This window comes from Amblyomma americanum, chromosome 1 (genome assembly GCF_052857255.1).
Source record: "Amblyomma americanum isolate KBUSLIRL-KWMA chromosome 1, ASM5285725v1, whole genome shotgun sequence".
Classification (NCBI taxonomy): domain Eukaryota; kingdom Metazoa; phylum Arthropoda; class Arachnida; order Ixodida; family Ixodidae; genus Amblyomma; species Amblyomma americanum.
Window position 1 is genome coordinate 400,129,023 of NC_135497.1, and position 23,999 is coordinate 400,153,021.

Sequence of the window (23,999 nt, forward strand, 5' to 3'; positions counted from 1 at the left end):
CACAGCGCGGTTCAGGTGTCCGCCGATATGTGAGACAGATATTGCAATATTTCCTTTCCCCTAAAACCAGTTTTCATTTTCGCCTTCAGCCAATATGTGACTGCAGTTTTTAGGTCCTACGGCAAGCATTACAACCTAGCTGCTCTTCTCGCCGTAGTGGCTGCGTTTCGGAGGCGGCACAACGCAGAGAGTCAGTGCACGTTAAAGAAACCCAGGAGTTTGAAATCATTCCAAAACCTTCCACTGCGGTATTAACGGTGTCCCTCACATCCTCGGCAGCGTCTCGAAATGCGCACGCACAAAACGCGCTTCGGTCCAGATTGCAATGCAAACTCGGAGTGTGAAGCAGCATATTTCACAGGAATAATGATGCGAGTTGACGAAACATTATTTTACAATAAAGATTCATTCTTTGACACTCACAGAAAATGCGCGATAAGCGAAATGGGCTCATTTTCGCTTCAGTGGTAAAAATGTTGCCCACGCGATGCCCTCATTTCGTCTGCACGCCTTACTGCGCCTCTGCCGTCAGCGCCGCCACACGGCATCGGCGCGCTGCGGTGCCCAGCTTCGCCGGCCAATTTTCACACCTTTCAATTCTAGCCACCTTACCCTGGCCTAACAGAGCTAGGCCATCAGCAATTTTATTGCGAAGCAATACTACTTTAGGTCGCACTTCAGCCCGTTCCGAGGCGAGGCGGTGGTAGGCACCATTGGCCTTTAGCGTGACCTCGCTGCGTGACTTCACCTAGAGTGACGTCACACCAGCTGTGTAAAAACGGGGCCCCATCTCACGCCGTCGCCAGGCGATGGGGTAGCCACCAACGGCGGCCTAACTCCCGCTCCTCTCACCAGGGGCGCTACGGTCGGTGTGACGTCACACCAGCTGTGTAAACACGGGGCCCCATCTCACGCCGTCGCGAGGCGAGGCGGTAGCCACCAACGGCGGCCTAACTCCCGCTCCTCTACTGATTCGCAATCACCAGGCTTAACCAAGCTAAGCCACGGCCGTTTTTTTTATTTTTGTAATTTGTATGTTAGTACGTTGTTCGTGCCAATACATCGTTCTAGCAATTTCGTTCTGAAATAGGGCGAGGTCTTTGATCTTTTGCAGACGAGGCTAGCCCTTTGCACTTGATTACTGTCGACGCGACGCTTAACGACGCACGGACTCTCTGCGCTGGTTGTAATGCGCGCCGCTCTAGTGGCGTCCGGAAGAACCATTCGAAGCGGCGTCCTTGTCAATGTTAGGACCGATTCCAGCTATACAAGCGACTCCCTCTCATCTCTATGTCTCGCAAAGTCAGCGCTGCGCTTTCCACGCTATACCGCTGTGCGCGTCACAAGGGGGGCAAAAAGCGCAGTGAACGCGGCGCACCGCAACGTCGCGTGCCACCGTACATACGCAGCACTGCTTGAATCAAGGCACTGGCGTCGGAGACGTCAAGAGGCCAGACCTCACGGCGACGTGCGTACTGGCCACCGTTCTCACGGTGGTGGCTATGCATAACAGTGTCGAACCAAATCAACGCGGAGCTAGCCTGCGATCAGCAGCGACGATGATGCAGGCGGTGTGATGGACGAGTCGGAGGTCACCGGAGCCGCGGCGGGGCGTCGCAAGACGCCAGACAGCTGCTGGTGTGGGGATGGCATCGGATTCAGTGTCCGACACACCCGGAGCGACGACTTGACCGGCGTGCTGGTGGTCAGAGGGGGCAGGTGAGTCAGTCCCGCTTGCAATTTATTCGCCATGCAAACTTGTGCCAACTCGTGATATGAACGCGGCAGGTCAGTAATTTAAAGAAGCGGAGTATGCAGTGCATGTCGCGAACTGGTAGCGCGTCCCCGACTTTCCGAAGGGGAACACAATCACGCGCAGGTTCGAACAAGAGAACAAAGATGAAACAAACAAAACGAAGCAGTATTTGTAATCTAAAAAAAAGGGCGAATACGAAACGGAAGCCGAAACAAGAAAAACACACACTCCACACGCGTACAACACTAAAGAATAAAGGAAAATAGTTCGCCAGATACTCAGCGTCCCAGGCGAAGCGCGGGGATGCCTTCTAGACATCACAGAACGCGGGTTGATGAACTGCGACGTGTCACTGGCGTTGAGTCGACGGAAACGGCGAAAGGGAGCCAGGTGGTAGTAGGAGCGGAGAGGAACACAGGGAGACGCCGGTGGTCTGCTGTCAACAGCCTGAATAGCTTGGCAGGAGGCTTGCGTCGCTGATCCAAGGGAGGTCACGGCAGCACGGACCCAACGTCCGATGGGTGCCACCTCCACGCTTGAATGACACGACCTCCGCTGCGCTGTCTCCCTTAACACCTCGGTTTTCTTGACACGTCAGCTCTCCGCTCCTCGTGCTCTCCACGCTCTTTGTCGCCGTCGCCTCGCACACACCCTTCGCAGGCGCACACGCGCAAAGGTGGGCTGGCACGCACAGTGCTCCCCTGTCGACGCACCACTGTCGGCGCACCGCGTTCAAAAACCCTCCGACGATTTCGTGTGCACATTACAGTGCAGTTTGGTTTGTAACGAACGAAAAAAAACGTAATTTACTTCGTTTCATTCGAATGGAAATAAAGGACATGCGTAGAGGCAGTGCACGTGGGTTTTTACTCGCAAAATGATGGACACTAAACGCTGTGCACCCAACCTCTCTGACGCCTGGATTCGAACACTGTCTTATGTGCAGGAGGCATGTCTCACTCACTAGGCTTTTCCGATGCTTATCTGGTTAGCTTCACATATTATTGAAGCGAAAATCTTCACTACGCTAAGGTAAAGGGCGACCCACATGGAGCGTTTTTCTTGCGGAAAAACTGGCGTCCGGCCGCCGGCGACCACTCGCTGCCGATCAAACCGGGCTAAATATGTCCGCCCGGCCATCAGCCGCTGACCGGAAGCGGCCAACGTGGGCTCTCAGCGCGGACCAATCAGGGTGGGACCTCGTCTGACTTCCGCCCGCTTCTACAACATGGCCGCGCCTGCCGAAGAGGTCTCTCGTTTCACCACGAACTCGTCGTTGAAGCTACACTGTGCCTCATGTTCACGGCAAACTAAAGTCGCACGATGCTTTCGCTCTGTCTCAATATGCCCGCAGCAGAAAAGTTTAGCGATGAAATGCGCCAGATTTTCAGAATGCTTCTGGATTTTCAAAGCTGCTAGGCTTAGCCACTACGCTTCGGTTGACGTCAGGAAGCGCGGGAGGTTCAAACAGGTCAACTATTTTTGTTGAGAAAGGAGTCACAGAGAATAATTCGTCCTCCCCTTTGTCCTCCCTGAATAAATTGCTTTATTGTAAATGCACAGCTGTTCTTTAGAGCATTTTACTAAGCATATGGAGTCACGCGGCTTCTAAATCCGGGCTCCAGCCGCCTGTTTTCCGCCGCTTGTGGTGCTGCACGGCAGCGGTGCGTCGGCATTGCGCCGCGCCGCTCAAAATCCGCAGCGCAAGTTGGCTCCATGTGGGTCGCCCTTGAAGCAGTCTTCGGGTAGGCAGCGCATCTACCTTGAACGACCTTCAGCTCAACCAATATAGCCAAGCATGACCATATGTAGTACAGTTAAGGTGTCGAACCCCTGACCCCCGACCTTGACCCATTACCTTTAGTTGACCTCTGACATTGGGCGACCTTTCGATTTACCTTTGACCTTAAGAAAATCCGATGGCGTATGTGATGCCACGTGATGACATCCGATGGGGGTGTCGAAAGACCAAGTGATAACACGTCATAGCCACGTGGTCGTGTCGGTATATATAGAACGGCTGTTGTGAGCGTGTAGCGGCCGTTTTATGTTTACCCACACGACCACGTGGCTATGACGTGGTACTGTGGTGAGCGTGTAGCGGGGGGAGCGGAGGTGGCTTCTTGGCCTCACAGGGCTGGGATCTAGGGGCTCTCGCACATGTGGAGAGGGTTCCTTGCCACCGAGGGTATCTGTAGCTAAACCGTCGTCGTCGCTTGTGATGACGCGGTTGTTGCGACTCACGTCTTTTCTTTCAATGTTTCCTCTGCTTTCTTTCAACTCTCTTACTGTCTGCACGACACAGCGACTGTGACTCAGCTTGAGCCAGGGGCAATCCCAGGCACTTTCCTTTCCATTCTTGCTGCAGCCGCAGCAACAACAGCGTGTAGTGGAGCTGCCATTGACGAGCCTCAGACGCTTAGCAAGGGTGCTTGCTTTTCACAGAATTCCTGGGTTAGCCAAGTTAAGCCACTGCCATTCTTTGCAGTTTGTCTCAATATCCTGAGGGTGCATAGCCTCTTGTTTCTGCAGTGATGTGACCTACAGTCGTGTACAACGTGACCGGCAGTACAGAAGCATTGGTAGTGCTTTGGTTTTCCATACATAAAACTTTAGTAGCATTCTTTAGAAAGTCTTTAGGCAAATGTTAATACAACCTATTGACACTGAATAGACAGCCTTTAAATGTGTTTATACTTTGTAGTAACCTATCCAACGTCTTCTGACAATTGGCCACCGTTATCCAAAAGACTCAAGTACATAGAAAGTCTTTAAACTTCCGATCACCACCTTATCGACAGTTTCTACATAGTGTCTATCGACCACTTACCAGCTTTGTCTACCAACACCCTATCAACGGTCTTCCGACAATTGGCCACCGTTTTACAAAAGACTCAAGTACGAAGAAAGTATAATTTCCACCCATCACCTTATCAACATATCGAAATTTGTGTGTTACCTACGCTGTATGACATTTTGATCAAAATTATTTTAGCACTTAAAAACCATTTTGTGAACTCTGTATCCTAGACTGTTTAAAGAATAACAGAAGCAAAATAAAAATTATTGCCTTCATTTATTGCACATAAGCCCTAACGTGCATAAGCACTGCAAGATATGCATCATGCATCAAAATATCTTACGGAGAACAATTTCTTAGCAACAATAAGGAAACATTTTAGGCAACAATAGGGGAACAGAATACTCACCTTGGCACAAAGCCCTGGCCGCCTCAGTTCCCTCTTGTTAACAATGATTGACACACGGAAGCAGTCCAGCGATTTTATATGTTTTAATTATGCAAAGCGCTCATCTAAGACTAAGTAAATGTTATTGTCTGTAGGCATTAAAGATATAAGTGGCTTTTTATTTTGAATATGAAATCTCATCCGATATATATATATATATATATATGTTAACGATGTTTCGGTCGGGCCCAGGTACCTGACGAAGGCCGGGCCCCGGCCGGAACATCGTTAATAAATCTTTGTTTCCGTTCGTGTGCCCCTCTTTTCTGCATTACAAATTTCTGGATCCGGGAACACTTTTGTGAAATATATATATATATATATATATATATATATATATATATATATATATATATATATATATATATATATATCAAAGGTGATTTCTTGGCAGCTGTTTGATCAATGCACGAAAATGTCAGCAGAAATTGAAAACATAACAGGATTTAATTCTCGACATTTTTCGAGGGTACTACAGCATCTTCGAATGCTGTAGTACACTTGAAAAAGTCTGGACCTCCAGCAGAGATGTCATGGATTAAATCCTGTTATTCTTTTCTTATATATGAGGTGTTTCAGGGAAGACTGAGTAATACTAAAAAAATAGGTTTTTTGAGCTAAAAACATAGTTCTTTCAACACAGTATTAACAGTGTTGGCGGGAACCAGAAAATCGGTGAATCATCCTGAGTAGTTAGCTGGTTAAGTAATTTTTAATATAGTGACTCCACAAGAGATCAAACTGCCTAAATATTTGAATTTTTAAATATTCTTGAATATGTTATGCATTGTGCACACATTATTCAGCAGGCCAACAGTGAATTTAGTTTCATGAAAATGCTAGTATTTCAGGAGAAAGAATAAATCACGTCATGGCAGGTGCAGTGTTTCTACATAGAGCTGAATTTCGCGAATTTGCTTGATATAGGGATAAAAAATATGAAAGCCATGATGGATATATTTTGCATGCTAATAGTACAGGTAAGGAAGAGTATGTCAGGCTTATTTCCGCCATTGTGAAGAAGTTGTTGCACACTAGAAAAAATCTAGAAAATACACGTCTTAAATGAGGCAATTTTCAAGACTTTTTCTATTATAAAGCAGATCTTCAAATTTGCACACTAGATGAGCATAAGGTGCTAAAAAAGTTTACTGACTTTCATTTTTATATAATACAGGGAAGTGCATGAAGCATTGCCCTAAATGTGGCATTTTTGAATAAAATAGTGCTTTCAAAAACATCTCCAATTTTTCTTATAACTGCGGAAACCAGTCTCTCGAAGGAGGTGAAAGAAAATACTAAAGAACATGTTACAATATTTCGTTTCTAACAATGACATCCAAGCTAAAACTTGTAGCTTTTTAAGCATCGGCAGGAGCGCCTAACTCCAAGCGGCTACCCGCACTCGACGATAGCGGTGCTACCGAATCCTGCTTACGTCATAGATCGGTGTTTGCTCACAAAGAGTAATTAGGTACGCTCTCTCTTAATGGAAAATGTTTTAATCTTGGGATTTGGGGGAAAGTTAGAGCAGCGGGGGGCGTGTTTGCTGCTTCCGCGCCCTCAATTAGGCAGTCCTGCGGATGCTCAAAAAGCTACAAGTTGGAGCTTATATATCACATTTAGAAACAAAATAATGCAATATGTTTTTCGTATTTTTCGCCTCTTTCTAGAGACTTGCTTCAAGAGTTTTTAAAAAATTGAATATGAGTTTTTTTCTTTGATTTGAAAAAACATTACTACAGTAAAAAATGCCAGATTTAGGGCAATACTTCTTGCACTTCCCTGTATTATATAAAAATGAAAGTCGATACAATTTTTTTGCACCTCGATGCTTATCCAATCTGCAAATTTGAAGATGGTTTATATTTGCGCAATAAAAATTCTTCAAAACAGCCTCGCTTGAGACTTGTAGTTTTCAAATTTTTTTTCCAGTAAGCGGCAACTTGCTCAAAATGGCGGAAATAAGCCCAACATATTCCTTCTCACCAGTAAATTTAACACAAAAAATACATCATGGCTTTCTTATCTAGATGCTTACATCACTGCAACTGTGCGAAGTTGAGCTGTGGTTGAAAACGCTGCCTTTGCCACGAGGTCGTTTATTTTATTTTTTATTTTTTATCCTGAAATATTAGCAATTTCACAAAACGAAATTCACTGTTTCAGCTGTTTCGAAATTCACTGTCAAGAAAATTAAAAATTTGAAATATTTAGTTTGAGCTCTCGTGGAATCGCCCAATAACGAACTTTTTAATTATTAAAGTTAGAGTCTAGTTGCAATTTGTAACCGGTCAATAGTAATAGCCATATCAGTTTTTAGAATTTTGAAAACGCGATTACCCTTTGTGCTGTGGCTCGATAAAATATGGCTTTTTCCACTCGTATAATGCACTGAAGCACTTGCTTTGCCTGCATGCTTTCAAAAGCACATGTATTTTCGCACGATACAGCCAAATTTTGATGACCCACAGTGGCGAGGGTAATCGCGTTTTGTATATTCTAAACACTGATATGGCTACTATTAATGACAGGCTACAAATTCTAATTGCAACCAGTTGCTTAACTGAGATAGTTTATTATCAGAAATTAATTAACCAGATTACTAAATACAAATCATTGGCTTCCGGTGTCCACCAACACTGGTAATACTATGCTGCAAAAGCCATATTTCTAACCTAAAAAGCATATTTTTGAAAATCTCTTCGTTCTCTCTGAAACACCAGATTTCACTGCTGACTTTCGTGTACAAGAGATAAGTGAAATTTCTTCTGTAACATGAAGGTTTCATGACCCACATTACAAACCTTTGGAAATAACTCTGTGCATGCACACACATACACACACTGTGAAGCACTGTTGCATAAACTGTAAGAAATCAAGGCTGATGCCGTTTTAGCTTCCTAACATGTCAGTCAATCCAGAACAGCCGAGGCAGCCAAATAAACTCGTGACAAAATTAAAGATGTGAAGCACCCTGTAGCGAGCTTGAAGTGCAGCAACTTAGAACTGCAGACATGTGATTTGCTTCATGTAACTAGATGTGGACTTTTACCTTTGACAAGCATCAACGCTACATGCTTTTTTCAACAGTTGACAGCACTACAATATGCACACTTAGACTCAGTATTTCTAAGGCTATGATTGTTTACCTCTCTACATAGCTAAAAAATCTCTCACAATGAAACAGTACTTATACTCTCTTAAGACTTATATTCAAATCTGCAAACACTAGCGAATAAAAGTCCTGCTAAATATATGCTAAAAGTCCACAACAATGCAGACATCATGCTTTGAGGTGATTTTAATAAACATACATTAGCACAAGGATACTGAAGTGGCCTGGTTGGTCCACTATTTGGTGTGCCATCCTGTCACTTGTCCACAATATCAGCCAGCCCCTTTGTAGTTACTTGTCTGCATTACCAACAGGAAGAGGTAGCGTCCTAGCCATAAAATATGTGCATCAACAGCACCAATAGGTAGCTTCCTCCATGGTGGAATGCAGCGGCAAGAGAACTGCATAAGAAACAGATTCGAGGTATACATTTGTAGTGAATTCTTTCAGAATCAAACCTTGAGAGGCAACAGTCAGCTAAATGTGCACTAAAACGCAGCACTCAGAGCAGGTTTCATAAGGTTGCTGAGTAACAGCACAAGTAGCAGACACAACAATAGAAATAAATGCAATGCTTCCTTGAACAAGAAAAAGCCATAACATGCTCTTGTGCTGAATTATGCTTCCACATTTGAAGACTGATATACACAGGAACTGTCATTAACATGTTATGCCTAATTGGGCGAAAATAAAGAGATATTTAGTCATTCCAGTCATTTGAAGATCATTTGTAAACCACCAAATGGGAAAATTATTTCATGCTTCTTGATTGGTCTATACCAAACTTCAGGCTCAAAAGCGGTAGCTCAAACAAACTACATTAAAACTTGCGCACGTTTGCTTCTCTTAGAGCAGCTAGGAGAAAGTAACTCAACTGTACTTGCTGTTCAGTTCATTTACCTGTCTGTAGATAATGTATCTTTATTTGGAGCTATAGGAGGAGTGGGGGGGTAAAATGTATGAACAAATAGTACGCAAGTGAGCAAGGTTGTCGGAGTGCCAGAGTGGCCCTTTACTCCAGTGTTGAGGAATGCTCAATACAAGGGAAACAAGTAAACAAAACACAGTGTTCCAAAGAAGATAAAAATGAGTACCCAAGTTGTTTTTTAGGCAATTGCATGCAACTAATTGCAGCAATAAATGCCTCGTGAAACTGAATGAAATAATTTGCACAGCTTATTGCGAAACTTTAAGGCTCGGGAGGGGGGCAACGTCAAATGCATCGGTTCAAGTAAAGCAAGAGGTCTGGTTAAGGTCATTGCAATAATTGTTGACGTAAGCTCAGCTAGTGTAATGCGACCAGTAATTGAATGTCGGGATGAATAAAACCAAGAATGAACCAATATTGAAAATATTCCAAATGCATTTCAACAGTATAGTGCAGTCAGTTGTGACAAAGGGAGTGTGAAAGAAAAATAACCTCAGCAACACTCATCACATATGGAACAAATGCCTTTCTTTTGTGCAGCTTCAATATAAGCTTCACAGGGTTTCACGTAATGCAAGAATAATCTCGTAAGGTACGAATTATTCATGCTAGCCAAGCCTGTGCTTCTAAGGCACAGTGCTTCACTTGAACGCTTATGTTCAATAATATATTGCCCATTATGCTATGTCTGCCAGTTATCACACCGCTGGTTCACTTCAAATTTGCCATGTCTTGTAACAGGTAGGTACTGCTGAAGTAAAGCTATGAAATTAATTGCCGCTTTTAGACTACTGTAGAAAGGTAATGAGGCACATATATTTTTAATTTGGTCTATACTGTGGTCAAGATTTCCCAGCAGGAGAAGCATGAGCATAAAAAGTGTCAAAAAGCATTACACATTATAACACAATGCATTTGCTTACAGCAGTGCTGTCATGACGCCCGCGATATCTTTTTCCTTTCCTCTTGATGCTCTTTCAAAAGTTTAAAACGAAACAAATGAAAGAGAGATATCCTGGCCCACAAGATTTGTCAGGCTACAAGCAAAGACAAGGAAGAAACACCGTATGTGATACCCACACATACCTATTCTTTTACAGTTGACATGCTTGATGTCCGGATCAATGGCTGATAGGCTGCACCAGCAGGTCGATGATGCCGTTAGCCTCAGGTTGAGGTAGCGTTAGCTCAATGACGGATGAAAGGGGTTGCAATAGCAGCGTGATTATACCGGTGGGGTAGCTGTACAGTCCTCCGCTGCGGGCGCATTTGAAGATAGGTTGATTTAGAGAGATGCTTTCGTCAACATAATCAAAGAAGCAACATCCCACTGCAGCCTCTAGCGGTTCAGTCCAATGTGTTCAGAAGTGGAGGCTAAAGTGTAATTACCTATGCATCCATTAGTTTGCATAAAAATGGTTCAAAAAGCCAGTCATAATTTCCGTCAAGCTATTATTCGCTAATCGCGTTATACTTTTATCGCTTCGGACTGAAAATGGGGAATGACATTCAGTATATTGAACGTAATCCAAATAAAATAACAACAAACCTTCCAGTGTGCTATTACCTCAGCTGCACTGCAATGGAATGGTTTTGATATTCTTAAACATAGTTACATTTACCAAAGGTATTAAGAAACGTAGCACTTGATGTGACTGCGACGTCGAACGGGCAATGTTCCATATCGAGTAAACACTCAGGCAGCAGAATCAAAAGATGCACGCCGCTACAAGCACTTTTCATTCTAATGGTCTACTTTTTACGCGCTGCTCCTGTTCAGTCAGAACAACGAATCAAGGGGGCGAATCTAAAAGCCGCATAGCTGTCACGCGAGCGTGTCTAAACACCTCCTCTTTGCAAGCGATTGTGTCTAGCTCGCTTTTTGCACCTCACGGCGAACAAGACATAAAGACCAAGCCTAAATGCATTCGCAGCCCTCATGCATCCCCACAACACACCACAGAAGCGATTTTACAGTTCTGTGCTCACATTCGTCAGCAATCAAGGTAAGCCGTTTCCTCTATCGGGCGACGGGCGCCGGCCGCTCCGGCGTGGTGTTGGCTGCGGTACGTCAGTGCAGGTTTTGAGAACTCCATGCGCGTAAGAATGTATTCCGCAGCACAAGGGCCATCTGTCAGCTTCAGAGTTCAGTCACACTACCACAACACTAACCAGGCCGCACATTCAACAAAAACAAGCTGAAGAAAGCCGCCACAGCTACAACCGCCAGAACTCGACACAAAGACTGCGCCAACTGCGCTTCAGCGTACCAATACAGGTAGTGTAGCACACGGCCAATAGTACTCATGGATGGATGGATGGATGGAAGGTAGAAGCGTCCCCTTTGAAACGGGGAGTGGTAGTTGCCATCATGCTCAATTTTTCCGTTATTTTTGTTTAACTCTGCAGTAAGTGGTTAATAAAATTCGCCATTTTCTTTAAAATACGTCTTCTTACACTTAAAAACTTAGGTCACCTCTCTGCTTTAGAGCCACCTATCCTCCAATCGCTTTTTGCTAATTTATACCGCAGATTTATTTACATGACTATTGCTATCTCTAAGCGCTAAGGCCTCAGGAAGAGTGACTTCGCCTGCATCGACATCGGGATGAATACCATCACATTTTAGAATGAGGTGTTGTATTGTTTCTACAGATTTACCACACACAGCACATGTGTCATCTTCGTTAAATTTCTTTTTGTAGCTGCGCGTTCTAAGACACCCTGACTTAGCTTCAAAGAGGAGAGCACTGCCTCTTCAGTTATCATAAAACGTTTCCTTCTTGATCTGCCTTTTCCAGCATCGATATAGTTCTACACTATGCTTCTTTTTCATTGAATCTATCCAATTTTTATCTTGGCCGTTTTTAACCTGTCGTTTAATGTTCTTTCTTTCTCCTTCCTCGTCTCTGGCAACCTTATTGGCCAGCTTTCTAGTTCGTTTCCGCCACTGTGTGTCAAAGCTCTTTCTGTACAGGTAGTTAAATACCTTAGCTGACCACCTGTTATCGTCCAATTTCCTCAGGCGTTCTTCGTATAGTACTTTACTCTGAGCTTCCCGTGCTTCGAACGTTGCCCAACCCATATCCCCCTGTACTGCCTCGTTTGTGGTTTTCCCATGGACACATAGTGCTAATCTTCCAACAGTTCTCCGATTTACTTCTAATCGCGACTGAACTTCAGCCCTTAAGCATAGAACCGCATTCCCGAAGTAAGCCCCGGCACCATTATTCCGTTCCAAATACCTCTGAGGACTTCATACCTGTTGTACCCCCGCAATGCCCTATGTTTCATTATCCCGGCATCTCTTCGCCCTTTTGCTATAAGAGACTGTTCATGCTTTTCCGTGTACATATGACCTTTGTTTACCCATACCCCGAGATATTTGTATTTGGCCACTCGGGTAATTCATTGCCTTGTATTGTAAGCTCCTGATCAGTTGTACCGTTGAACACCATCACACCTGACTTAGTTGCACTAGAACTGAAACTTAGATTGTCTCCTTCGTCTCCACAGCAATTCACCAAAGTTTGCAAATCTTCCTGGCTATCTGCTAACAGTACAATATCTTCCGCACACATTAAAACCAGTAATCTTTGCTCAACAACCTTTACGCCTAATATGTACGACAGATCATAACCTAGATTGCTTCCTTGTAGCCTTCTTTCCATACTTATCATATAAAGCATGAACATCAGCGGTGATAGAGGACAACCTTGCCTTAATCCTTTGTGTACCTGGACAGTTGTTGTTCTCTTAATTCCTTCCCATGTTATTTCAACTTCATTTTCTCGATATATTTCCTGTAGAAAATTATTTACCTCATGATCGACACCTTCACCTTTTAATATGTTCCACAGGAGTTCCCTGTTCACGTTGTCGTATGCACCGCTTATGTCCAGAAAGGCTAAATACAGAGGTCTGTTTTCCGCCTTAGCTATTTCTATGCACTGGGTAAGCACGGACAGGCGATCATCTAAGCGCCTACCACTTCTGAACCCGTTCTGAAGTTCTCCGAGTATTCTATTACTTTCTACCGGTATGTATGCAACTGATGTTATTGTAATCGGTCGGAAGAATTTTATGTTCGTCTTATTGCCTTTCCCTTTATAAACCAAATTCATTTTACTCTGTTTCCAGCTGTGCGGAATTTCCTGATTTGTTTTGACTGCCTCCAATATTTTTATCCGTTTCCTTGCCTCTTGGGCTAAGTTAATTAATTAGCTTGATTGGAATTTAGTCTATCCTTGCGGACGTACATATTGGAATACTTGCTTCCGCCTTTTTCCAGTTAAAATTCGTCAGTTCCACGCTGTTTTCTATTGTGCTGTTCTGTGTTGCTCCCTCATTTGGGGCGATTACTCTATCGTCTTTCTTAAATGACTCAGCTATAACTGATGAAATGTAGTTCACAGCGTCATCTTCCTCTAAAAATTTTCCCTCGGCATCGTGAATCTGTTCCTGCTTTCTGTGATTCGCTTTGACCAGCCAGCTTATATCGTTCCAGAATTTTCTTGGTCCCCCTTTTAGTTGCATCACGAACTTCAGCCAGCCAGCGATCAGAGGACTGCTTTAATTTAGCCTGGACGAGGACCTGCACTTGCTCTTTCTTTTGTCGATAAGATACCCATTTTCGGCCTATTCCCTCTTCAGATAACTGCGCCCTCTTTGCTTCTCTGTGTTCCCGTGATGCCAACCGTCGTTGTTCGATGGCCTCCCTAATTTCCTTATTCCACCAACTTCCTGGCTTCCTCTTTCCTCTCCAGCGGTTTACTCCTTTTACTTGTTTTATTTTTGTACTAATGAGTAGTTCTAACTTACACGGGATGTGTCTCTATTGCTTCCTCTATGCCGGCCGCTATTTGCGCTATTTGATCGTCATTTAATTTTGCGTACTCTTTTTGACTCCCCTTCATTTCTCTTTTGAGGAAGGCTCCAAACTGTAGACTAATACGCTTATGATCCCTACCGAGGCTCTACTTTCCCTCTTCGTCTATTTCCATTATTGCGAGCTTGCTATACATCCCGTGCGAGATTAAGCAGTAGTCAATGGTCGTTTGCCTGTTACGGGATTCCCGCGTGATTTGTCCCTCACACTTAGTTTCTCTATTTACAATAACTAGGTTGTGTCACTGACAGAAGTCTAGCGTCAACTTCCCGTTACAATCTGTGTATCCATCCAGATCCTCGATGTGGACATTCATGTCCCCCAAACGAATAATATCGGCGCCTTCTCCAAATTGCTTTATATCGTAGTTGAGATACTTAACTAGATCTGTGTTCTTTTGCCTGCATTTGTCCCCTGCCCCCAAATAAACAACTCCTAGCCATGTCCTTTTACCGGCAATTGTACCCGATACCCAGACATGTTCTTTGCAAGTTGACTTTATTCTTTGCCAATTTGTTCTTGATGTATCTACATACCTACTCCTCCTCCCTTCCTCTCTGTCGTGGTTCTGTTGCTCGCTTCCCAGACGTAGCCATCAATAAATGGTGGGTCTTCTAGGTCCCTGAGATGTGTCTCGCATAGGGCGTATACACCTACTTCATCGTCCTTCAACTGCTGTTCTATCTCTAACCACTTCGCTCTCTTTCTACCGCCTTGCATGTTTATGTACCTGATCCTGGTGTTAAATTTCTTTTTTGTGGTTTTCTTCTTGGACCTCCTAGTGGCCATTTTATTGGCACCAGCCTCCATTGCTACACTTTCTACTTTGCTTCTGCCTACCCCTAAGCCCTGAGCCGCAGTGGACCCCCTAAAAAAGCTACTGCCCGGCCTGCCAGGCGCCACCCGATCTTGGCTCCTAGCCTTCCATTAAAGTGGATGCCATCTCGTGTAAAGCCTCCGCCAAAGCCTGCTCTATGCGCTTCCCTGTTTATGTCTGCCACTTCAAAGCCTTCCTCCTGCATGGCTTAACTTCCTTATCTCTCGATTAACAGCCACAACGTCCTTGTCAAATTCTCCGTTCCGTCCCTGCACTTCCAGCACTGTGCACACCACGATCTGGACTTGATGTGCTATCGCCCCTAAATCGTCAACTCCCTCCGCTAATCTTTCCACTACTTTTGCGGCTTCACCATTCAGGAATTCATTTAGCCCCGCCGCTGCAACTACCTCATTCCGCTCTGCAACATTCTTAGAAAGTTAGAGTTTGTCTCTCTCAGTACTGCGTCCATTTTCCTGCCTGATAATGCCCCTACTGTTACCCGCTTATCACCCTTTACACGCTCGATTATAGTCCTTTTGCGCCTACTCATATTTGAGTTACCACGGATAAGCACTAGGCTATTCCCTTCCTCCATCCTAACTTCCGGATTATTATGCCGCCTCTTATCAAGGAGGGACTGAGAGAAGAAAGGAAGAAAGAGGTGCCGTAGTGGAGGGCTCCGGAATAATTTAGACCACCTGGGGATCTTTAACCTGCGCTGACATCGTCACAGCACAGGGTAGTTTGTGTAATCCTGCTGTGGCACTCATAATTAATGTTCTTCTTATTGCTTGTGTCGCAGGTTCCCTTGCCTTCACATCGGCCTCGTTGGACTCCGCCCCGACCTGACGAACTTTGTGGCCCTGGACTTCGTGGAAGTGGACTGCGTAGATGAATCATCTTCCTACGAATTGACGGGTATATCAAGAGTAACTATCAATATAATTCAACAGGCCATGCCAGGCCCCGCGTCGCCGTAGGAAAAAGATTAAAAATTTGTTGTGAGGAAAGAAAATGGCGCAGTAACAGTCTGGCATATCTCGGTGGACACCCGAACTGCGCCGTAAAGGAAGGCATAAAGGAGGGAGTGAAAGAAGAAAGGAAGAAAAAGGTGCTGTAGTCGAGGTGTGCGATAAAAATTTCGACCACTTGGGGATCGTTAACCTGCACTTGATGTCGACTACATGGTAGTCGCTGCTGCGCATGCACGAAAATCTCGCGGCCGCTTTGAGCGTGCGCGCTTTGCTTATTCCGTATAGGCCACTCGCATTACTGCAATGAGGTAATAATGTGTTATAACCGTGAAGCAAGCATATAGACTAGGAGCGCATGCTCCCATCTGAGCCAGGGTAAATTAATGATGTAGAGTTATCGCGATGGGTCCTCGGCGAGGGTTGCTTCTAGGATAAAAAAAATAGCGGACGGTTTAGCATGTCTAGGCGCGGAATATCGTGCAGTAGCACTAGTTACTGTGGGCACTTAAAATCATTAATTGCTAACTGCATCTGACTTTAAGGCCTTTACCATAAAGACCTTTACTGAAAAGGTATTTACCATGAAGTCCTTCACCCTAAAGTTTTTTGCCTTAAAGGCCTCAACACTGCCAGGTGTACACACCTTGAAGGTTGCCGACAACCCGGTGGGCTGCAGATTGGCCGCCTGCTACAAAGCAGCCTTCAGGGATGGATGTACGTATGGCTGCAATCTAAAAATGCGCCTGGTAGTGTTGCCACCCTAAATTAAAAAAAATGAAATAAGTTGGCTTCATAACTGCATATTACCCCCTAGAATTTTTGCTTTTGTTGGCCCCTGCCGGGGAGGCTCAGCGGCAAAGGCGTTAACTAGTTAGGCCCAGGGACGCGGGTTGGAATCCTGACCTCATGGCGGCCGCATTTCAGTGGAGGTGACCGAAGGGCTCATTTTTTGATCCACGGGCTCAATATGGAATGAAACGGGAAGAAAAATAATTCACCCAGCTGCTTTTTTTTGCTTGTTTTCCTGTATGAAATATTTCGTGCTAGTTTTTGTTCTCTTCACAATTATATGAACATCGAACAAAATTACTGCGTTGCGGCATACGGGTTCCTTTTTTAGAGAGCCCCAGAGTCAGAAGTGTTTTTTTGGTATGCCCCTGAGGGTCTATATACGACATGAAAACAAACATTTTTGATTTAACTGTATCGTTTATACTAGACAACATTTTATGAGGAGCAGTTTTTTAATATTCGTTATAGCTCAGAATTAAACATTGCGCTGACATGTTGCTGTAACGTTCCAGTAATTACTGGTAAGTAGTAGACTTGCGAAGTGCGCTCCTGGCACTGTTCTGTAGTAACAGACTCGGTGCGCCTGAAAAGTCACGATGTAGATTCAAATGTGTTACGCGACAGCGCATGCAGCTTGCTCGGTCGAAAAGCCGTCAGCGGCGTCGTCGTAGTAGTAGTTGGCGGCACCGCGCGTCGGAAATATTCTGGGGCTGCGTAAAAATCAAAAGGCACGCACGCTCAGTGAATAAAAAAAACCGAGGTTTAGGCCGTGAATAAACTAGGGCCTCTGGCGTTCATGACGGGGAGGCTTCCACTTCGCCGCCACGACGGCTCGACGTTTGAACATGCATAAAGGCGCGTCTAGTGAATGCAGGGGTTTCTTAGAAACGCATCTCCGAGATCTGTACTGAGGCGTGGATGAGTAATTATGAGCATTCTTGGCGTGCAATCGTAGCGCCATCGTTGCGGAACCCACTGAAACCTCCCTTTGCTATGCATGGCACTGGCCCGGCAGAAGGCGCGCGCGTAGGCGACCTTTCTGCGTCGTAGCAGTGTCGTTCGTTTCTGAACAGGAGTAATGAAACCGCTGCGGCGTCTACGAGTGCTAGTGTTGTGCAGCGTGTGTGTTGTTTTCAGAGGCCTTGTAGAGACTCCGAGTGATTTGTTCAACGGGCAAGGCGATGACTTTCCGTGGATGCCCTGGCAGAGCTGCAACACGGCGTCGCATTCTACTCTTAAAGGCGTAGCTTAAGCTTCATCCAAATTTAAAGCGAAAACTTTAGGGCTCATTCACACTTGAGTGTCGCACAGGTTGCGCGACCAGCAGTCGCCTGCGACTACACCGCAGTTCGACAACACCGATGTTCACACTTCCAAGGGCCACCGGCGGGTCGCCTTCTCGTTCGATTCTCATTTGAAATGAGAACTCTTGTGAATGACACCATTCGCGCGCTTTCGAGAGTTTCCTCTACTCTGGCCGCGTCTCCTGCGCTCGCGCTTGGCCCTCGAAAGTGCTCTGGTCTCTCGATATTAGCAATGTACTGCGACGACCTGAGCGAAGAGGAAGATATAGCGGCGGTGTGCATCGCAGGCGTTCAAGCGGCCTGCCAGCCAGCCTGGATGCCAGCCGCTAGCGTGAGAAAAATGCGCTATTATGTGGTTTGCTCGTGTTCATACCATGTTCTGGAAAGTAGAAATTCAAAAATGAATCAGTTTTGGGGGTCGTTGGCCAATACCGAGCTGCTGGATACAAGCAAATTTCTTCTCATAGCCGCTTTGCTGCTGTTGCCCAAAGCGGCTCGATCGCCTGGCGTCTGCTTTCTCCGCTGCTGAAGGCGTCGCGGAAATCGAGAATATTTTTATATTATCATGAAACGGGGTTCACAATAAAGCCGTCACGAAAGTAGCATCTTGGTTACAGCGGTGCTCAGTTCCGAAACGCCCTCAGCAGCGGCATCGATGTGAAACCGGCTACGCTTAGCGACGACTACAGCAGCCAAGGAGCAGATAGATCAGTTCGTCGCTCGGCACACTCGCGAGCGGCGTCGTTGCCGAAAGCTCGGCTCGCTCGCTGATTGGTTCAGTGGTTTGCGACGCACAGTCGCGGGGGATGGCGCCGCCGTCGACGCCGCTGCCGTCCCGCTCGCTCAACCAGATGTGCGAAGAGAAGGTGTCGCCTCGCGGGATATATATAGGTTTAAGAGAAGTGGCCCTTTGAGGGCGGAGTTTATACATCCTTGCCGTTTTGTGTCATATTGACAAGACTGTATCATTGTAAGCCTGCCCTGATGAAGGGAATGCCATTCCCGAAACTGTTGGCACAATAAACATTTAAAACGAACAGTCGTGTTTGTCGTAATACTGTACTTACACTTGTAAACTGGCGCATTGGAACCCCTACAAAATACTATATATATATATATATATATATATATATATATATATATATATATATATAATATGCGCTTCGCCTCAGTGTATAGTTGTCGTTATGAAGAGCGCGTAAGAGACGCAACAACGACAGAACGAAGCGAGGAAGTGACAACGCGCTCAAGAGACGCCAGAAGAGCGCGTCGCACGACTCGAGAAGCGTCGTAACGAAGATGCGGCTAAATGAAGTTGTGCCACGTCCCGGAGTGACTCTTCAACTGCGAAAGAAACCGGTTTGAGTTCTCGAGAGCGTCGGAATGAGACGCTGCGTAGACGACGTGCCGAGGAAACGAAGCTTTCGCAATTCAACTAGGGTTAAGGAGAGCTAAACAACAGCCAATTTTTTGAAGTGTTGCTTACTTTGTAGTAAAAAAGTACGCAAATCGTTCCTGAATAAGTTCGCAAGCATGTGTCAGCGCATCCATTTCCCCAAAAACCAATTTTAAATTTTCATTTTCATGCAGGAAACATTCATGAGTGCAGGAAAAATTTAATTTGGGAGAGCTGCTTGGGTCCGCCGCGATAGAAGCCACGGATACACTTATTTTTACTGTTTCCCTCAGCGTTACTGTGTGCTTTATGATGAGGAACAGAACGGGACGTAAAGCTCCTCGTTTACTGCGCCTCGTTTTTCTGAGATGTGACGTTGACGGTCGCGTGCCTCACGCTTCGCAACTTTTCGCAGAGCCGTATTTCGCCCCGCGACCTAACAACCGGTCGGGGATGCAGTGGATGGGCGGCGTGCTATGCTTCAACCTGAACTCCATCGCCAACGGAGGACTGCAAGAAAGCGGTGTACGTATACTCAACACTCTATTGTACCCTTTCTTAACACCTACGTGAGAAATTTGTCTGCAGAATTCTTGTGGAAGCTGCCAGGCTGCAAATGACAGGAACGTTTAAGGTTCCCCGGCGTAATCTGGCTAGACTTATTGTTACAAGATTGGCCACACTACTATACAGCTGTCAGAGACGGGTTGTTCTTGAACACTTGCGAAACGTTTCGCTGTAGTGGCGGATGCATGTGAAGGCTGGCCTACGCTGTGCCACACGGTGATTCGATGCAAGAGCCTGATGATGAAATTTTGTTTTGTGCTCGGCACTAGCGCCTTCAGCATCGGAAAGGATTTTCGACAAGAGCCCTTGGGGCGAATCCTGCGGGAGTGTGACGCTGAGGTATGACGATCTATTTGGAGGAGGAGGAGGACATCTTTATTTTTAGAAAACATATTTCTAGAAAAGAACACATGTTCCTCAAGTGTGGGCTCCTATTTGCCCAAGAATCCACAGACCTGGGCTTTATTGAGAGCTCTGTCCACTAGCCCTGTTGGCCAGTTGGTTTAGCAGCGCACAGAGCGGCCTCCCATGAGCAGGGCGATGGGTTGGGTATATTGGGGGAACTGCCATGAGTTGGGGCATCCCGACAGGTATTTATTCAGGGTGGCCTTCACCGTCCCACATGTTGAGTAGAGTGAGAAGGTCAAGGTAGGGTGGGAGCCATGAAGAAGGTGAGGTGAGATGTAGCAGTTTGTCTGCAGTTGCCACCAGACCGCACTGTATTAAGGCGAAAGCCTTTTTTGGCTCATGAGTGGCGTGTACAGAAGTTGTAGAGGGAAGCTGTAGACGGAAGTTGTAGGCGGAGAGAGATTGAGAAAAACTTTATTTGGTCCATTAAGGGTTTAGCGTTCGGTCTTCTTCTACATAGCTGCAGACTCTTGACCTTCAAAGCAGGGTTGGGCCCCTAGTCCATGGCTCCACTGAGTCGCGCTGCTTCGCTTGCGTGCTGCACCATTGCCCTTTGGGCGGCGAGCTCGTAGCCGGTGAGCCGGCTCTCCCACTGCTCCGCACTGGGGGTTTTGTGTTGGTGGAGCGTGTAGTTTCGCTTACACTCCCAGGTTATATGGTAAAGCGTGGGGGTTGCCCCGCACCACGGGCATGTGTTCCTATACTGTGTAGGATACATCTTGCTAAATATATGTAGGTTGAAGAATGTTCCCGTTTGCAGCCTCCGCCAACTAGCTGCTTCTTGTTGTGTTAGGCCCTTATATGGCGGGGTGTATCTAATTCTCCTGCCTCTTTGATAGTTTAGGTATTCTGAAAATCCGATCTCCACGGTGAAGTGCTGTCCCAGGGCGTATGGCCGCTCGGCTCGGTACGTGATCTCTCGAGCCGAGCTGTCTGCCCTTTCGTTTCCTTCCATCCCCGTGTGTGCCGGAATCCAGATTAATTTGTGGGCTGCTGTTTTTCTGAGGTGTACTGCTTCGCGGAGGATAGCTAAGGCAGCCTTGCAGATTATACCTTTCGTATAGTTTCTGCATGTCTCTTTTGAGTCCGTTAGGATGACTAATGATTGGTCTTTTCGATAGCCCTCAGTCGCTGCCAGCGCAACAGCGACCTCCTCCGCTTCCGCTATCCTGACGCTACGTGTAGTTGCGCAGGTGATTAGATTGCCTGCGTTATCAACTACCACAAAGCTGTCTTGTAGTAGCTTTCGCGTCTATTCCATGGATACATGGTTGCATCCGTGAAGACTGTGTTTTCTAATTTGGCTAAGTACCTCTCCACATAATCTGCCCGCGCCTGTCTCCTGGCCGCGTGGAGATTTGGGTCCATGTTTTTCGGAATGGGATTGACCTGCAGGGTTTTACGGATCTCGTCGGGTGTATCGGCGGATCCATCGAGATGCCCCTTTGGGTCGCGACCCAACTTTGTCAGGAGCGCTCTTCCTGTAGCCGTGTTTCTGAGTCTTTACAGCTGTGCTTCGTGCTGTGCTTCTGCCAGCTCCACAAAGGTGTCTGATTCGTAGCTGTAGCAGTTTCTCATTCACTGTGTTTCTTGGTAGGTGGAGTGCCGTCTTGTATGCCTTTCTTAGTATTGTCTCTGCCTCTTCCGTTTCGCTTTTGATCATGGGGTGGTATGGCAGCGAGTAGATGACCCTACTGACTACGAGGCTTCGTACTAGTTTTAGCGTGTCTTCTTTCATTCCATGTTTTCGGTTGGCGACTCTGGTTATCATTCTGCCTACCTGTTCGGCTGACTTGCCGAGCAGGCAGATTGTGTGGCTGCATTTTCTGCTTGCTTGCAGCCACATTCCTAGGTCTCTTATCGTGTTTTTCTCCGGGATGTTTTGCCCCTCTAGTTTCACTTCTAGCTGCGCGTCGGTGGGATGTCTTCCTACGCTCAATAGTTCGGACGTTTCTGTAGAGCAGGCTAGTCCTCTTTTCTTCACGTATCTTTCAACGCATCTTGCTGCTCGTTGGAGCAGTTCTTGCTTTTCCCTTAGGGATCCATGGTTCACCCAGGCCGTGATGTCGTCTGCGTATATCGCGTACTGGATGCCCTGGATTCTGCTGAGTCTTCTCGTTAGGCCGATCATCGCCACATTAAAGTGTATGGGCGAGATGACCGAGCCTTGGTGTGTTCCTTTGCTTCGGGTGTGAAGACGTCACTCCTCAGCTCCCTTAGTCCCACCGTGGCCGTTGTGTTGGTCAAGAAGTCTTTGACATAGTCGTGGATTCTTCTCCCGCAGTTGGTGTTGTTTAGCCTCTCCATTATAGCGGCGTGGCCGACGTTGTCAAAGGCACCTTTTATGTCGAGTGCCATGACTACGTTCTCCCCTTGTTTGGGCATTGTCTCCAAGACTTTTCTTTAAGCTGCTGAATTACGTCCTGCGTCGAGAGGTTCGCCTGAAGCCGAACATGGTGTCCGGATAGAGCCTCTTGCTTTCTAGGTGTTGCTGGATGCGTTTCGTGACGATCCTCTCGCTCAGTTTTCCCAGGCAAGAAGTGTGGGAGATTGGTCTGAGGTTCTCGATCTGTAGCCTCTTGCCGCGGCGGCTGCGTTATTATGGAGGCAAAACGCTAAGGCGCCCGATTGCTGTGCGATGTCAGTGCGCGTTAAAGATCCCCAGGTGGTTGAAATTATTCCGAGCCCTCCACTACGGCACCTCTTTCTCCCTTTCTTCTATCACTTCCTCCTTTATCCCTTCGCTTACGGCGCGGTTCAGGTGTCCAACGATATATGAGACAGATACTGCGCCATTTCCTTCCCCAAAAAACCAATTATTATTATTAAAGGGAAAGTAAATGGCACAGTATCTGTCTCACATATCGGCGGACGGCTGAACCGCACCGTAAGGAAAGGGATAAAGGAGGGAGTAAAAGATCAAAAAAAGAGGGACCGTAGTGGAGGGCCCCGGAATAATTTCGACCATCTAGGGACATTTAGTGTGCAGTGACATCTCAATGCACAAGGGCGTCTTAGCGTTCCGCCTCTATCGAAACGCAGCCTGCGCTGTCGGGTTCGGACCTGGGAACTTCGGATCAGTAGCCGAACGCTCTAAACACTGAGCGTGAATTCTCAAATGTGGCATATCAGGCAGGTTTTCAAAAGGAACGTCAGCCGCCTAATTGATGCCATCGCCTCACCTGAGAACTGCAAATGCAGGCTGACACATTTCGTCGCAAAGCAGACACGGGGCGAATAACAGCCGCCACAGCAGGTTGTCCCCGGCCCATGGCACCAGCTACTCGGAGTCCAGGAACCCAAAGACATCCGCTTCGAAGTTCTCAACCGAGGCCACGCCGCCACGCTCAGATCTATCCGGAACGCTCAGCTACAAGCCTCTCGCAGCAATGGTCTGAAGGAATATTCCTGGGGAGCCTTTGCGTTGACTTTCCTGTTGTCTTCGAGGCCGCGCGAGCTTTGCCAGCGTGGGGCGCGTGTCACAGAAAAGTCTTTTTTTTTTCTTCGACACCGAAGCTCTTTGTTTTCCCTCTCTCTCAGATGTATCCGATGTTTCAACGAAGCCCTCCGCTGAATTTAAGCTCTTCACTACAGACACAAAAAGGAGGCAAGAAAACTAGCAATTCTTTACATAGTTTTATGGGACACCTCGTCAATACTGCATAAAGCATAAATTTTGTAGGTTTTTAAATGTTTTTAAGGGCAAAATTTCTGTTCACGACTGTGTATATTAACTGCGAACACAATAAAAATCACAAAAAGAGATTAGCGGTTATGTCTTAGAATAGTTATGCTTTCAA

At 46.2% G+C, this 23,999-nt stretch overlaps 1 protein-coding gene across 1 annotated transcript in view; it reads left to right on the plus strand.

The window, feature by feature from the left end:
- Positions 1-1,576: 1,576 nt before the first annotated feature.
- The window catches only part of LOC144123726 (uncharacterized), a 45,953-nt gene continuing 23,530 nt past the window's right edge, over positions 1,577-23,999 (plus strand). Inside the window, exons 1-3 of the mRNA XM_077656503.1 lie at positions 1,577-1,719; positions 15,561-15,676; positions 19,640-19,749. Of these exons, the coding sequence (XP_077512629.1) occupies positions 1,577-1,719; positions 15,561-15,676; positions 19,640-19,749 (369 nt within the window). The remainder of the gene's footprint in view (positions 1,720-15,560; positions 15,677-19,639; positions 19,750-23,999) is intronic.